We start from the raw sequence: 17,502 nt of genomic DNA, 5'->3' as shown, positions 1-17,502 counted from the left end.
ACGGAGGAGAGGAGAGACCTAACCCTAACGGAGGAGAGGAGCGACCTAACCCCAACGGAGGAGAGGAGCGACCTAACCCCAACGGAGGAGAGGAGAGACCTAACCCCAACAGAGGAGAGGAGAGGAGAGACCTAACCCCAACAGAGGAGAGGAGAGGAGAGACCTAACCACAACAGAGGAGAGGAGAGACCTAACCCCAACGGAGGAGAGGAGAGACCTAACCCCAACGGAGGAGAGGAGAGACCTAACCCCAACGGAGGAGAGGAGAGACCTAACCCCAACGGAGGAGAGGAGAGACCTAACCACAACGGAGGAGAGGAGAGACCTAACCACAACGGAGGAGAGGAGAGACATAACCCTAACGGAGGAGAGGAGCAGCGACCTAACCCTAACGGAGGAGAGGAGCAGCGACCTAACCCTAACGGAGGAGAGGAGCAGCGACCTAACCCTAAGGGAGCAGCGACCTAACCCTAAGGGAGCAGCGACCTAACCCTAACGGAGGAGCGACCTAACCCTAACGGAGGAGCGACCTAACCCTAACGGAGGAGCGACCTAACCCTAACGGAGGAGAGGAGCGACCTAACCCTAACGGAGGAGAGGAGCGACCTAACCCTAACGGAGGAGAGGAGCGACCTAACCCTAACGGAGGAGAGGAGAGACCTAACCCTAACGGAGGAGCGACCTGACCTAACCCTAACGGAGGGGAGGAGAGACCTAATCCTAACGGAGGAGAGGAGAGACCTAAGCCTAACGGAGGAGAGGAGAGACCTAACCCTAACGGATGAGAGGAGAGGAGAGACCTAACCCTAACGGAGGAGAGGAGAGGAGAGACATAACCCTAATGGAGGAGTGGAGAGACATAACCCCAACGGAGGAGAGGAGAGACCTAACCCCAACGGAGGAGAGGAGAGACCTAACCCTAACGGAGGAGAGACCTAACCCTAACGGAGGAGAGACCTAACCCTAACGGAGGAGAGACCTAACCCTAACGGAGGAGAGACCTAACCCTAACGGAGGAGAGACCTAACCCTAACGGAGGAGCGGCCTAACCCTAACGGAGGAGAGGAGCGACTTAACCCTAACGGAGGAGAGGAGAGACCTAACCCTAACGGAGGAGCGACCTGACCTAACCCTAACGGCGAGAGCTAACCCTAACAGAGGAGAGGAGCGACCTAACCCTACCGGAGGAGAGACCTAACCCTACCGTAGGAGAGACCTAACCCTACCGGAGGAGAGACCTAACCCTACCGGAGGAGAGACCTAACCCTACCGGAGGAGAGACCTAACCCTACCGGAGGAGGAGAGACCTAACCCTAACGGAGGAGGAGAGACCTAACCCTAACGGAGGAGAGGAGCAGCGACCTAACCCTAACGGAGGAGAGGAGCAGCGACCTAACCCTAAGGGAGCAGCGACCTAACCCTAAGGGAGCAGCGACCTAACCCTAACGGAGGAGCGACCTAACCCTAACGGAGGAGGAGAGAACTAACCCTAACGGAGGAGAGGAGAGACCTAACCCTAACGGAGGAGGAGAGACCTAACCCTAACGGAGGAGGAGAGACCTAACCCTAACGGAGGAGGAGAGACCTAACCCTAACGGAGGAGAGGAGCAGCGACCTAACCCTAACGGAGGAGAGGAGCAGCGACCTAACCCTAAGGGAGCAGCGACCTAACCCTAAGGGAGCAGCGACCTAACCCTAACGGAGGAGCGACCTAACCCTAACGGAGGAGCGACCTAACCCTAACGGAGGAGCGACCTAACCCTAACGGAGGAGAGGAGCGACCTAACCCTAACGGAGGAGAGGAGCGACCTAACCCTAACGGAGGAGAGGAGCGACCTAACCCTAACGGAGGAGAGGAGAGACCTAACCCTAACGGAGGAGCGACCTGACCTAACCCTAACGGAGGGGAGGAGAGACCTAATCCTAACGGAGGAGAGGAGAGACCTAAGCCTAACGGAGGAGAGGAGAGACATAACCCTAACGGAGGAGAGGAGAGGAGAGACATAACCCTAATGGAGGAGTGGAGAGACATAACCCCAACGGAGGAGAGGAGAGACCTAACCCCAACGGAGGAGAGGAGAGACCTAACCCTAACGGAGGAGAGACCTAACCCTAACGGAGGAGAGACCTAACCCTAACGGAGGAGAGACCTAACCCTAACGGAGGAGAGACCTAACCCTAACGGAGGAGAGACCTAACCCTAACGGAGGAGAGACCTAACCCTAACGGAGGAGCGGCCTAACCCTAACGGAGGAGAGGAGCGACTTAACCCTAACGGAGGAGAGGAGAGACCTAACCCTAACGGAGGAGCGACCTGACCTAACCCTAACGGCGAGACCTAACCCTAACAGAGGAGAGGAGCGACCTAACCCTACCGGAGGAGAGACCTAACCCTACCGTAGGAGAGACCTAACCCTACCGGAGGAGAGACCTAACCCTACCGGAGGAGAGACCTAACCCTACCGGAGGAGAGACCTAACCCTACCGGAGGAGAGGAGAGAACTAACCCTAACGGAGGAGAGGAGAGACCTAACCCTAACGGAGGAGGAGAGACCTAACCCTAACGGAGGAGGAGAGACCTAACCCTAACGGAGGAGAGGAGAGACATAACCCTAACGGAGGAGAGGAGAGACATAACCCTAACGGAAGAGAGGAGAGACATAACCCTAACAGAGGAGAGGAGCGACCTAACCCTAACGGAGGAGCGACCTAACCCTAACGGAGGATCGACCTAACCTAACCCTAACGGAGGAGCGACCTAACCTAACCCTAACGGAGGAGCGACCTAACCTAACCCTAACGGAGGAGAGGAGAGACCTAACCCTAACGGAGGAGAGGAGCGACCTAACCCCAACGGAGGAGAGGAGAGACCTAACCCTAACGGAGCGATCTAACCCTAACGGAGGAGAGGATCGACCTAACCCTAACGGAGGAGAGGAGCGACCTAACCCTAACGGAGGAGAGGAGCGACATAACCCTAACGGAGGAGAGGAGAGACCTAACCCTAACGGAGGAGAGGAGAGACCTAACCCTAACGGAGGAGAGGAGAGACATAACCCTAACGGAGGAGAGGAGAGACATAACCCTAACAGAGGAGAGGAGAGACATAACCCTAACAGAGGAGAGGAGAGACCTAACCCTAATGGAGGAGAGACCTAAACCTAATGGAGGAGAGACCTAACCCTAACGGAGGAGAGACCTAACCCTAACGGAGGAGAGGAGAGACCTAACCCTACCGGAGGAGCGACCTAACCCTACCGGAGGAGAGACCTAACCCTACCGGAGGAGAGACCTAACCCTACCGGAGGAGAGACCTAACCCTACCGGAGGAGAGACCTAACCCTAACGAAGGAGAGGAGAGACCTAACCCTAACGGAGGAGAGGAGAGACCTAACCCTAACGGAGGAGAGGAGAGACCTAACCCTAACGGAGGAGAGGAGAGACCTAACCCTAACGGAGGAGAGGAGAGACCTAACCCTAACGGAGGAGAGGAGAGACCTAACCCTAACGGAGGAGAGGAGAGACATAACCCTAACGGAAGAGAGGAGAGACATAACCCTAACAGAGGAGAGGAGTGACCTAACCCTAACGGAGGAGCGACCTAACCCTAACGGAGGAGAGGAGAGACCTAACCCTAACGGAGGAGAGGAGCGACCTAACCCCAACGGAGGAGAGGAGCGACCTAACCCCAACGGAGGAGAGGAGCGACCTAACCCCAACGGAGGAGAGGAGCGACCTAACCCCAACGGAGGAGAGGAGAGACCTAACCCCAACAGAGGAGAGGAGAGGAGAGACCTAACCCCAACAGAGGAGAGGAGAGGAGAGACCTAACCACAACAGAGGAGAGGAGAGACCTAACCACAACGGAGGAGAGGAGAGACCTAACCACAACGGAGGAGAGGAGAGACATAACCCTAACGGAGGAGAGGAGCAGCGACCTAACCCTAACGGAGGAGAGGAGCAGCGACCTAACCCTAACGGAGGAGAGGAGCAGCGACCTAACCCTAACGGAGGAGAGGAGCAGCGACCTAACCCTAAGGGAGCAGCGACCTAACCCTAAGGGAGCAGCGACCTAACCCTAACGGAGGAGCGACCTAACCCTAACGGAGGAGCGACCTAACCCTAACGGAGGAGCGACCTAACCCTAACGGAGGAGCGACCTAACCCTAACGGAGGAGCGACCTAACCCTAACGGAGGAGAGGAGCGACCTAACCCTAACGGAGGAGAGGAGCGACCTAACCCTAACGGAGGAGAGGAGCGACCTAACCCTAACGGAGGAGAGGAGAGACCTAACCCTAACGGAGGAGCGACCTGACCTAACCCTAACGGAGGGGAGGAGAGACCTAATCCTAACGGAGGAGAGGAGAGACCTAAGCCTAACGGAGGAGAGGAGAGACCTAACCCTAACGGATGAGAGGAGAGGAGAGACCTAACCCTAACGGAGGAGAGGAGAGGAGAGACATAACCCTAATGGAGGAGTGGAGAGACATAACCCCAACGGAGGAGAGGAGAGACCTAACCCCAACGGAGGAGAGGAGAGACCTAACCCTAACGGAGGAGAGACCTAACCCTAACGGAGGAGAGACCTAACCCTAACGGAGGAGAGACCTAACCCTAACGGAGGAGAGACCTAACCCTAACGGAGGAGAGACCTAACCCTAACGGAGGAGCGGCCTAACCCTAACGGAGGAGAGGAGCGACTTAACCCTAACGGAGGAGAGGAGAGACCTAACCCTAACGGAGGAGCGACCTGACCTAACCCTAACGGCGAGACCTAACCCTAACAGAGGAGAGGAGCGACCTAACCCTACCGGAGGAGAGACCTAACCCTACCGTAGGAGAGACCTAACCCTACCGGAGGAGAGACCTAACCCTACCGGAGGAGAGACCTAACCCTACCGGAGGAGAGGAGAGAACTAACCCTAACGGAGGAGAGGAGAGACCTAACCCTAACGGAGGAGGAGAGACCTAACCCTAACGGAGGAGGAGAGACCTAACCCTAACGGAGGAGAGGAGCAGCGACCTAACCCTAACGGAGGAGAGGAGCAGCGACCTAACCCTAAGGGAGCAGCGACCTAACCCTAAGGGAGCAGCGACCTAACCCTAACGGAGGAGCGACCTAACCCTAACGGAGGAGCGACCTAACCCTAACGGAGGAGCGACCTAACCCTAACGGAGGAGCGACCTAACCCTAACGGAGGAGCGACCTAACCCTAACGGAGGAGAGGAGCGACCTAACCCTAACGGAGGAGAGGAGCGACCTAACCCTAACGGAGGAGAGGAGCGACCTAACCCTAACGGAGGAGAGGAGAGACCTAACCCTAACGGAGGAGCGACCTGACCTAACCCTAACGGAGGGGAGGAGAGACCTAATCCTAACGGAGGAGAGGAGAGACCTAAGCCTAACGGAGGAGAGGAGAGACCTAACCCTAACGGATGAGAGGAGAGGAGAGACCTAACCCTAACGGAGGAGAGGAGAGGAGAGACATAACCCTAATGGAGGAGTGGAGAGACATAACCCCAACGGAGGAGAGGAGAGACCTAACCCCAACGGAGGAGAGGAGAGACCTAACCCTAACGGAGGAGAGACCTAACCCTAACGGAGGAGAGACCTAACCCTAACGGAGGAGAGACCTAACCCTAACGGAGGAGAGACCTAACCCTAACGGAGGAGAGACCTAACCCTAACGGAGGAGCGGCCTAACCCTAACGGAGGAGAGGAGCGACTTAACCCTAACGGAGGAGAGGAGAGACCTAACCCTAACGGAGGAGCGACCTGACCTAACCCTAACGGCGAGACCTAACCCTAACAGAGGAGAGGAGCGACCTAACCCTACCGGAGGAGAGACCTAACCCTACCGTAGGAGAGACCTAACCCTACCGGAGGAGAGACCTAACCCTACCGGAGGAGAGACCTAACCCTACCGGAGGAGAGACCTAACCCTACCGGAGGAGAGGAGAGAACTAACCCTAACGGAGGAGAGGAGAGACCTAACCCTAACGGAGGAGGAGAGACCTAACCCTAACGGAGGAGGAGAGACCTAACCCTAACGGAGGAGAGGAGAGACATAACCCTAACGGAGGAGAGGAGAGACATGACCCTAACGGAAGAGAGGAGAGACATAACCCTAACAGAGGAGAGGAGCGACCTAACCCTAACGGAGGAGCGACCTAACCCTAACGGAGGATCGACCTAACCCTAACGGATGATAGGAGAGACCTAACCCTAACAGATGATAGGAGAGACCTAACCCTAACGGAGGAGAGGAGAGACCTAACCCTAACGGAGGAGCGACATAACCTAACCCTAACGGAGGAGAGACCTAACCTAACCATAACGGAGGAGAGGAGCGACCTAACCCTAACGGAGGAGAGGAGCGACCTAACCCTAACGGAGCGATCTAACCCTAACGGAGGAGAGGAGCGACCTAACCCCAACGGAGGAGAGGAGAGACCTAACCCTAAGGGAGCGATCTAACCCTAACGGAGGAGAGGAGCGACCTAACCCCAACGGAGGAGAGGAGCGACCTAACCCCAGCGGAGGAGAGGAGCAACCTAACCCCAACGGAGGAGAGGAGAGACCTAACCCCAACAGAGGAGAGGAGAGACCTAACCCCAACAGAGGAGAGGAGAGACCTAACCCCAACGGAGGAGAGGAGAGACCTAACGCCAACGGAGGAGAGGAGAGACCTAACCCCAACGGAGGAGAGGAGAGACCTAACCCCAACGGAGGAGAGGAGAGACCTAACCCCAACGGAGGAGAGGAGAGACCTAACCCCAACGGAGGAGAGGAGAGACCTAACCACAACGGAGGAGAGGAGAGACCTAACCACAACGGAGGAGAGGAGAGACCTAACCACAACGGAGGAGAGGAGAGACCTAACCCTAACTGAGGAGAGGAGCAGCGACCTAACCCTAACGGAGGAGCGACCTAACCCTAACGGAGGAGCGACCTAACCCTAACGGAGGAGCGACCTAACCCTAACGGAGGAGCGACCTAACCCTAACGGAGGAGCGACCTAACCCTAACGGAGGAGCGACCTAACCCTAACGGAGGAGCGACCTAACCCTAACGGAGGAGCAACCTAACCCTAACGGAGGAGCGACCTAACCCTAACGGAGGATAGAGACCTAACCCTAACGGAGGAGAGGAGCGACCTAACCCTAACGGAGGAGAGGAGCGACCTAACCCTAACGGAGGAGAGGAGAGACCTAAGCCTAACGGAGGAGAGGAGAGACCTAAGCCTAACGGAGGAGAGGAGAGACCTAAGCCTAACGGAGGAGAGGAGAGACCTAACCCTAACGGAGGAGAGGAGAGACCTAACCCCAACGGAGGAGAGGAGAGACCTAACCCCAACGGAGGAGAGGAGAGACCTAACCCCAACGGAGGAGAGGAGAGACCTAACCCTAACGGAGGAGAGACCTAACCTAACCCTAACGGAGGAGAGACCTAACCTAACCATAACGGAGGAGAGGAGCGACCTAACCCTAACGGAGGAGAGGAGCGACCTAACCCTAACGGAGCGATCTAACCCTAACGGAGGAGAGGAGCGACCTAACCCCAACGGAGGAGAGGAGAGACCTAACCCTAAGGGAGCGATCTAACCCTAACGGAGGAGAGGAGCGACCTAACCCCAACGGAGGAGAGGAGCGACCTAACCCCAGCGGAGGAGAGGAGCAACCTAACCCCAACGGAGGAGAGGAGAGACCTAACCCCAACAGAGGAGAGGAGAGACCTAACCCCAACAGAGGAGAGGAGAGACCTAACCCCAACGGAGGAGAGGAGAGACCTAACGCCAACGGAGGAGAGGAGAGACCTAACCCCAACGGAGGAGAGGAGAGACCTAACCCCAACGGAGGAGAGGAGAGACCTAACCCCAACGGAGGAGAGGAGAGACCTAACCACAACGGAGGAGAGGAGAGACCTAACCACAACGGAGGAGAGGAGAGACCTAACCCTAACTGAGGAGAGGAGCAGCGACCTAACCCTAACGGAGGAGAGGAGCAGCGACCTAACCCTAACGGAGGAGCGACCTAACCCTAACGGAGGAGCGACCTAACCCTAACGGAGGAGCGACCTAACCCTAACGGAGGAGCGACCTAACCCTAACGGAGGAGCGACCTAACCCTAACGGAGGAGCGACCTAACCCTAACGGAGGAGCGACCTAACCCTAACGGAGGAGCAACCTAACCCTAACGGAGGAGCGACCTAACCCTAACGGAGGATAGAGACCTAACCCTAACGGAGGAGAGGAGCGACCTAACCCTAACGGAGGAGAGGAGCGACCTAACCCTAACGGAGGAGAGGAGAGACCTAAGCCTAACGGAGGAGAGGAGAGACCTAAGCCTAACGGAGGAGAGGAGAGACCTAAGCCTAACGGAGGAGAGGAGAGACCTAACCCTAACGGAGGAGAGGAGAGACCTAACCCCAACGGAGGAGAGGAGAGACCTAACCCCAACGGAGGAGAGGAGAGACCTAACCCCAACGGAGGAGAGGAGAGACCTAACCCTAACGGAGGAGAGACCTAACCCTAACGGAGGAGAGACCTAACCCTAACGGAGGAGAGACCTAACCCTAACGGAGGAGCAGCCTAACCCTAACGGAGGAGAGGAGCGACTTAACCCTAACGGAGGAGAGGAGAGACCTAACCCTAACGGAGGAGGAGAGACCTAACCCTAACGGAGGAGGAGAGACCTAACCCTAACGGAGGAGGAGAGACCTAACCGTAACGGAGGAGAGGAGAGACCTAACCCTACCGGAGGAGAGACCTAACCCTACCGTAGGAGAGACCTAACCCTACCGTAGGAGAGACCTAACCCTACCGGAGGAGAGACCTGACCCTACCGTAGGAGAGACCTAACCCTACCGTAGGAGAGACCTAACCCTACCGGAGGAGAGACCTAACCCTACCGGAGGAGAGACCTAACCCTACCGGAGGAGAGACCTAACCCTACCGGAGGAGAGACCTAACCCTACCGGAGGAGAGACCTAACCCTACCGGAGGAGAGGAGAGACCTAACCCTAACGGAGGAGAGGAGAGACCTAACCGTAACGGAGGAGAGGAGAGACCTAACCCTAACGGAGGAGAGGAGAGACCTAACCCTAACGGAGGAGAGGAGAGACATAACCCTAACAGAGGAGAGACCTAACCCTAACGGAGGAGAGACCTAACCCTAACGGAGGAGAGGAGAGACCTAACCCTAACGGAGGAGAGGAGAGACCTAACCCTAACGGAGGAGAGGAGAGACATAACCCTAACGGAGGAGAGGAGAGACATAACCCTAACGGAAGAGAGGAGAGACATAACCCTAACAGAGGAGAGGAGCGACCTAACCCTAACGGAGGAGCGACCTAACCCTAACGGAGGAGCGACCTAACCCTAACGGAGGATAGGAGAGACCTAACCCTAACGGAGGAGAGGAGAGACCTAACCCTAACGGAGGAGCGACATAACCTAACCCTAACGGAGGAGAGACCTAACCTAACCCTAACGGAGGAGAGGAGAGACCTAACCCTAACGGAGGAGAGGAGCGACCTAACCCTAACGGAGGAGCGACCTAATCCCAACGGAGGAGAGGAGAGACCTAACCCCAACGGAGGAGAGGAGCGACCTAACCCCAACGGAGGAGAGGAGAGACCTAACCCTAACGGAGCGATCTAACCCTAACGGAGGAGAGGAGCGACCTAACCCCAGCGGAGGAGAGGAGCGACCTAACCCCAACGGAGGAGAGGAGAGACCTAACCCCAACAGAGGAGAGGAGAGACCTAACCCCAACGGAGGAGAGGAGAGACCTAACCCCAACGGAGGAGAGGAGAGACCTAACCCCAACGGAGGAGAGGAGAGACCTAACCCCAACGGAGGAGAGGAGAGACCTAAACCTAACGGAGGAGAGGAGAGACCTAACCCTAACGGGAGAGGAGAGACATAACCCTAACGGAGGAGAGGAGAGACCTAACCCTAACGGAGGAGCGACCTAACCCTAACGGAGGAGCGACCTAACCCCAACGGAGGAGAGGAGAGACCTAACCCCAACGGAGGAGAGGAGAGACCTAACCCCAACGGAGGAGAGGAGAGACCTAACCACAACGGAGGAGAGGAGAGACATAACCCTAACGGAGGAGAGGAGCAGCGACCTAACCCTAACGGAGGAGAGGAGCAGCGACCTAACCCTAACGGAGGAGAGGAGCAGCGACCTAACCCTAAGGGAGCAGCGACCTAACCCTAAGGGAGCAGCGACCTAACCCTAACGGAGGAGCGACCTAACCCTAACGGAGGAGCGACCTAACCCTAACGGAGGAGCGACCTAACCCTAACGGAGGAGCGACCTAACCCTAACGGAGGAGAGGAGCGACCTAACCCTAACGGAGGAGAGGAGCGACCTAACCCTAACGGAGGAGAGGAGCGACCTAACCCTAACGGAGGAGAGGAGAGACCTAACCCTAACGGAGGAGCGACCTGACCTAACCCTAACGGAGGGGAGGAGAGACCTAATCCTAACGGAGGAGAGGAGAGACCTAAGCCTAACGGAGGAGAGGAGAGACCTAACCCTAACGGATGAGAGGAGAGGAGAGACCTAACCCTAACGGAGGAGAGGAGAGGGAGAGACATAACCCTAATGGAGGAGTGGAGAGACATAACCCCAACGGAGGAGAGGAGAGACCTAACCCCAACGGAGGAGAGGAGAGACCTAACCCTAACGGAGGAGAGACCTAACCCTAACGGAGGAGAGACCTAACCCTAACGGAGGAGAGACCTAACCCTAACGGAGGAGAGACCTAACCCTAACGGAGGAGATACCTAACCCTAACGGAGGAGCGGCCTAACCCTAACGGAGGAGAGGAGCGACTTAACCCTAACGGAGGAGAGGAGAGACCTAACCCTAACGGAGGAGCGACCTGACCTAACCCTAACGGCGAGACCTAACCCTAACAGAGGAGAGGAGCGACCTAACCCTACCGGAGGAGAGACCTAACCCTACCGTAGGAGAGACCTAACCCTACCGGAGGAGAGACCTAACCCTACCGGAGGAGAGACCTAACCCTACCGGAGGAGAGACCTAACCCTACCGGAGGAGAGGAGAGACCTAACCCTACCGGAGGAGAGGAGAGACCTAACCCTAACGGAGGAGAGGAGAGACCTAACCCTAACGGAGGAGGAGAGACCTAACCCTAACGGAGGAGAGGAGAGACATAACCCTAACGGAGGAGAGGAGAGACAACCCTAACGGAAGAGAGGAGAGACATAACCCTAACAGAGGAGAGGAGCGACCTAACCCTAACGGAGGAGCGACCTAACCCTAACGGAGGATCGACCTAACCCTAACGGATGATAGGAGAGACCTAACCCTAACAGATGATAGGAGAGACCTAACCCTAACGGAGGAGAGGAGAGACCTAACCCTAACGGAGGAGCGACATAACCTAACCCTAACGGAGGAGAGACCTAACCTAACCATAACGGAGGAGAGGAGCGACCTAACCCTAACGGAGGAGAGGAGCGACCTAACCCTAACGGAGCGATCTAACCCTAACGGAGGAGAGGAGCGACCTAACCCCAACGGAGGAGAGGAGAGACCTAACCCTAAGGGAGCGATCTAACCCTAACGGAGGAGAGGAGCGACCTAACCCCAACGGAGGAGAGGAGCGACCTAACCCCAGCGGAGGAGAGGAGCAACCTAACCCCAACGGAGGAGAGGAGAGACCTAACCCCAACAGAGGAGAGGAGAGACCTAACCCCAACAGAGGAGAGGAGAGACCTAACCCCAACGGAGGAGAGGAGAGACCTAACGCCAACGGAGGAGAGGAGAGACCTAACCCCAACGGAGGAGAGGAGAGACCTAACCCCAACGGAGGAGAGGAGAGACCTAACCCCAACGGAGGAGAGGAGAGACCTAACCACAACGGAGGAGAGGAGAGACCTAACCACAACGGAGGAGAGGAGAGACCTAACCCTAACTGAGGAGAGGAGCAGCGACCTAACCCTAACGGAGGAGAGGAGCAGCGACCTAACCCTAACGGAGGAGCGACCTAACCCTAACGGAGGAGCGACCTAACCCTAACGGAGGAGCGACCTAACCCTAACGGAGGAGCGACCTAACCCTAACGGAGGAGCGACCTAACCCTAACGGAGGAGCGACCTAACCCTAACGGAGGAGAGACCTAACCCTAACGGAGGATAGAGACCTAACCCTAACGGAGGAGAGGAGCGACCTAACCCTAACGGAGGAGAGGAGCGACCTAACCCTAACGGAGGAGAGGAGAGACCTAAGCCTAACGGAGGAGAGGAGAGACCTAAGCCTAACGGAGGAGAGGAGAGACCTAACCCTAACGGAGGAGAGGAGAGACCTAACCCTAACGGAGGAGAGGAGAGACCTAACCCCAACGGAGGAGAGGAGAGACCTAACCCCAACGGAGGAGAGGAGAGACCTAACCCTAACGGAGGAGAGACCTAACCCTAACGGAGGAGAGACCTAACCCTAACGGAGGAGAGACCTAACCCTAACGGAGGAGCAGCCTAACCCTAACGGAGGAGAGGAGCGACTTAACCCTAACGGAGGAGAGGAGAGACCTAACCCCAACAGAGGAGAGGAGAGACCTAACCCCAACGGAGGAGAGGAGAGACCTAACGCCAACGGAGGAGAGGAGAGACCTAACCCCAACGGAGGAGAGGAGAGACCTAACCCCAACGGAGGAGAGGAGAGACCTAACCCCAACGGAGGAGAGGAGAGACCTAACCACAACGGAGGAGAGGAGAGACCTAACCACAACGGAGGAGAGGAGAGACCTAACCCTAACTGAGGAGAGGAGCAGCGACCTAACCCTAACGGAGGAGAGGAGCAGCGACCTAACCCTAACGGAGGAGCGACCTAACCCTAACGGAGGAGCGACCTAACCCTAACGGAGGAGCGACCTAACCCTAACGGAGGAGCGACCTAACCCTAACGGAGGAGCGACCTAACCCTAACGGAGGAGCGACCTAACCCTAACGGAGGAGCGACCTAACCCTAACGGAGGATAGAGACCTAACCCTAACGGAGGAGAGGAGCGACCTAACCCTAACGGAGGAGAGGAGCGACCTAACCCTAACGGAGGAGAGGAGAGACCTAAGCCTAACGGAGGAGAGGAGAGACCTAAGCCTAACGGAGGAGAGGAGAGACCTAAGCCTAACGGAGGAGAGGAGAGACCTAACCCTAACGGAGGAGAGGAGAGACCTAACCCCAACGGAGGAGAGGAGAGACCTAACCCCAACGGAGGAGAGGAGAGACCTAACCCTAACGGAGGAGAGACCTAACCCTAACGGAGGAGAGACCTAACCCTAACGGAGGAGAGACCTAACCCTAACGGAGGAGCAGCCTAACCCTAACGGAGGAGAGGAGAGACCTAAGCCTAACGGAGGAGAGGAGAGACCTAACCCTAACGGAGGAGGAGAGACCTAACCCTAACGGAGGAGGAGAGACCTAACCCTAACGGAGGAGGAGAGACCTAACCGTAACGGAGGAGAGGAGAGACCTAACCCTACCGGAGGAGAGACCTAACCCTACCGTAGGAGAGACCTAACCCTACCGTAGGAGAGACCTAACCCTACCGTAGGAGAGACCTAACCCTACCGGAGGAGAGACCTGACCCTACCGTAGGAGAGACCTAACCCTACCGTAGGAGAGACCTAACCCTACCGGAGGAGAGACCTAACCCTACCGGAGGAGAGACCTAACCCTACCGGAGGAGAGACCTAACCCTACCGGAGGAGAGGAGAGACCTAACCCTAACGGAGGAGAGGAGAGACCTAACCGTAACGGAGGAGAGGAGAGACCTAACCCTAACGGAGGAGAGGAGAGACATAACCCTAACAGAGGAGAGACCTAACCCTAACGGAGGAGAGACCTAACCCTAACGGAGGAGAGGAGAGACCTAACCCTAACGGAGGAGAGGAGAGACCTAACCCTAACGGAGGAGAGGAGAGACCTAACCCTAACGGAGGAGAGGAGAGACATAACCCTAACGGAGGAGAGGAGAGACATAACCCTAACGGAAGAGAGGAGAGACATAACCCTAACAGAGGAGAGGAGCGACCTAACCCTAACAGAGGAGAGGAGCGACCTAACCCTAACGGAGGAGCGACCTAACCCTAACGGAGGATAGGAGAGACCTAACCCTAACGGAGGAGAGGAGAGACCTAACCCTAACGGAGGAGCGACATAACCTAACCCTAACGGAGGAGAGACCTAACCTAACCCTAACGGAGGAGAGGAGAGACCTAACCCTAACGGAGGAGAGGAGCGACCTAACCCTAACGGAGGAGAGGAGCGACCTAACCCTAACGGAGGAGAGGAGCGACCTAACCCTAACGGAGGAGCGACCTAATCCCAATGGAGGAGAGGAGAGACCTAACCCCAACGGAGGAGAGGAGCGACCTAACCCCAACGGAGGAGAGGAGAGACCTAACCCTAACGGAGCGATCTAACCCTAACGGAGGAGAGGAGCGACCTAACCCCAGCGGAGGAGAGGAGCGACCTAACCCCAACGGAGGAGAGGAGAGACCTAACCCCAACAGAGGAGAGGAGAGACCTAACCCCAACGGAGGAGAGGAGAGACCTAACCCCAACGGAGGAGAGGAGAGACCTAACCCCAACGGAGGAGAGGAGAGACCTAACCCCAACGGAGGAGAGGAGAGACCTAAACCTAACGGAGGAGAGGAGAGACCTAACCCTAACGGGAGAGGAGAGACATAACCCTAACGGAGGAGAGGAGAGACCTAACCCTAACGGAGGAGAGGAGAGACATAACCCTAACAGAGGAGAGACCTAACGACCAACGGAGGAGAGGAGAGACCTAACGCCAACGGAGGAGAGGAGAGACCTAACCCTAATGGAGGAGAGGAGAGACCTAACCCTAACGGAGGAGAGGAGAGACATAACCCTAACGGAGGAGAGGAGAGACATAACCCTAACGGAGGAGAGGAGAGACATAACCCTAACGGAAGAGAGGAGAGACATAACCCTAACAGAGGAGAGGAGCGACCTAACCCTAACGGAGGAGCGACCTAACCCTAACGGAGGAGCGACCTAACCCTAACGGAGGATAGGAGAGACCTAACCCTAACGGAGGAGAGGAGAGACCTAACCCTAACGGAGGAGCGACATAACCTAACCCTAACGGAGGAGAGACCTAACCTAACCCTAACGGAGGAGAGGAGAGACCTAACCCTAACGGAGGAGAGGAGCGACCTAACCCTAACGGAGGAGAGGAGCGACCTAACCCTAACGGAGCGATCTAACCCTAACGGAGGAGAGGAGCGACCTAACCCCAACGGAGGAGAGGAGCGACCTAACCCCAACGGAGGAGAGGAGAGACCTAACCCTAACGGAGCGATCTAACCCTAACGGAGGAGAGGAGCGACCTAACCCCAACGGAGGAGAGGAGCGACCTAACCCCAGCGGAGGAGAGGAGCGACCTAACCCCAACGGAGGAGAGGAGAGACCTAACCCCAACAGAGGAGAGGAGAGACCTAACCCCAACAGAGGAGAGGAGAGACCTAACCCCAACGGAGGAGAGGAGAGACCTAACCCCAACGGAGGAGAGGAGAGACCTAACCCCAACGGAGGAGAGGAGAGACCTAACCCCAACGGAGGAGAGGAGAGACCTAACCCCAACGGAGGAGAGGAGAGACCTAAACCTAACGGAGGAGAGGAGAGACATAACCCTAACTGAGCTCCGAGACTAAAAAAACAGTATTGGTTGTTTGAAGTAACTTCTTTGCTGTTGTAATATCGCAAACAGAAAAAAAGTTTCACCATTATGGATTCCAGCTTTAAAACTGGTTTATAACCCGCAATCTGATTGAGTCATAGGTTTAAATTGGCCGGGGTTATACTGTGGACATGAATGGATTGTACTGTCTAGTGTAGTCACTTGGCCAGGGTTATACTAAGGACATGACTGTACTGTACATTCTAGTGTAGTCACTTGGCCAGGGTTATACTAAGGACATGACTGTACTGTACTGTCTAGTGTAGTCACTTGGCCAGGGTTATACTAAGGACATGACTGTACTGTATAGTGTGGTATATATGCATGTAGTCACTTGGCCAGGCCGTGGATGCAGCCGGCCAGGTCCTTGGTCATCACACCACTCTCCACGATCTCCACACACACCCTCTCTAGAGTCTGGGAGAACCTACAGGTCAACAGGGGTTAGGGTTAGTTACCTACAGGAGTCAATGAGACAACAGCATGTTAAGTATATTACAGGTTTTAGTAGTTATTGATCAAATCAAATGTTATTTGTCACATGCGCCAAATACAACAGGTGAAATGCTTACTTACAAGCCCTTAACCAACAATGCAGTTTTAAGAAAAATAAGTGTTAAGTAAAAAATAGATTAAAAAAATAACAAATTCTTAAAGAGCAGCAGTAAAATAACAGTAGTGAGGTTAAATACTGGGGGTCCCGGTACAGAGTCAATGTGCAGTGGCACCGGTTAGTCGAGCCGCGTGAAAGGGGGGGTGGGGGAAACAATGCAAATAGTCTGGGTAGCCATTTGATTAGATGTTCTGGAGTGTTATGGCTTGGGGGTAGAAGCTGCTAAGAAGTATTTTGGACCTAGACTTGGTGCTCCGGTACCGCTTGTCGTGCAGTAGCAGAGAGAACAGTCTATGACTAGGATGGCTGGAGTCTTTGGCAGTTGTTAGGGCCTTCCTCTGACACCGCCTGGTATAGAGGTCCTGGATGGCAGGAAGCTTGGCCCCAGTGATGTACACACTAACCACTGTAGTGCTTTGCGGCCGGAGGCCGAGCAGTTGCCATACAAGGCAGTGATACTCTCGATGGTGCAGCTGTAGAACTTTTTGAGGATCTGGGGACCCATGCCAAATCTTTTTAGTCTCCTGAGGGAGAATAGGCTTTTTGTCGTGCCCCCTTCACAACTGTCTTGGTGTGTTTGGACCATGATAGTTCATTGGTGATGTGGACACCAAGGAACTTGAAGCTCTCAACCTGCTCCACTACAGCCCCGTCGATGAGAATGGGGGTGTGCTCGGTCCTCCTTTTTCTCTAGTCCACAATCATCTCCTTTGCCTTGATCACGTTAAGGGAGAGGTTTTTATCCTGGCACCACACGGACAGGTCTCTGACCTCCCAATAGGCTGTGTCATCATTGTCGGTGATCAGGCCTACCATTGCTGTGTCATCAGCAAATTGAATGATGGTGTTGGAGTCATGCCTAGCCGTGCGGTCATGAGTGAACAGGGAGTACAGGAGGGGACTAAGTATACACCCCTGACGGGCCCCCGTGTTGAGGATCAGCGTGGCAGATGTGTTGTTACCTACCCTTACCACGTGGGGACAGCCTGTCAGGAAGTCCAGGATCCAGTTGCAGAGGGATGTGTTGAGTCCCAGGGTCCTTAGCTTAGTGATGAGCTGTGAGGGCACTATGGTATTGAACGCTGAGTTGTAGTCAATGAATAGCATTCTCACGTAGGTGTTCCTTTTGTCCAGGTGGG

General features: G+C 55.7%; 1 protein-coding gene across 1 annotated transcript in view; it reads right to left on the bottom strand.

Moving 5' to 3' along the window:
- Window positions 1-17,502, bottom strand: part of LOC109877235 (isocitrate dehydrogenase [NADP], mitochondrial) — a 91,207-nt gene that overhangs the window by 28,541 nt on the left and 45,164 nt on the right. Inside the window, exon 10 of the mRNA XM_031812565.1 lies at window positions 16,085-16,177. Coding sequence (XP_031668425.1) covers window positions 16,085-16,177 — 93 coding nt within the window. The remainder of the gene's footprint in view (window positions 1-16,084; window positions 16,178-17,502) is intronic.

Source organism: Oncorhynchus kisutch, unplaced genomic scaffold (assembly GCF_002021735.2).
Source record: "Oncorhynchus kisutch isolate 150728-3 unplaced genomic scaffold, Okis_V2 Okis03b-Okis08b_hom, whole genome shotgun sequence".
Classification (NCBI taxonomy): Eukaryota; Metazoa; Chordata; class Actinopteri; order Salmoniformes; family Salmonidae; genus Oncorhynchus; species Oncorhynchus kisutch.
Note: the sequence above shows the minus strand (reverse complement) of the source record. Positions and strands in the feature narration are given on the sequence as shown.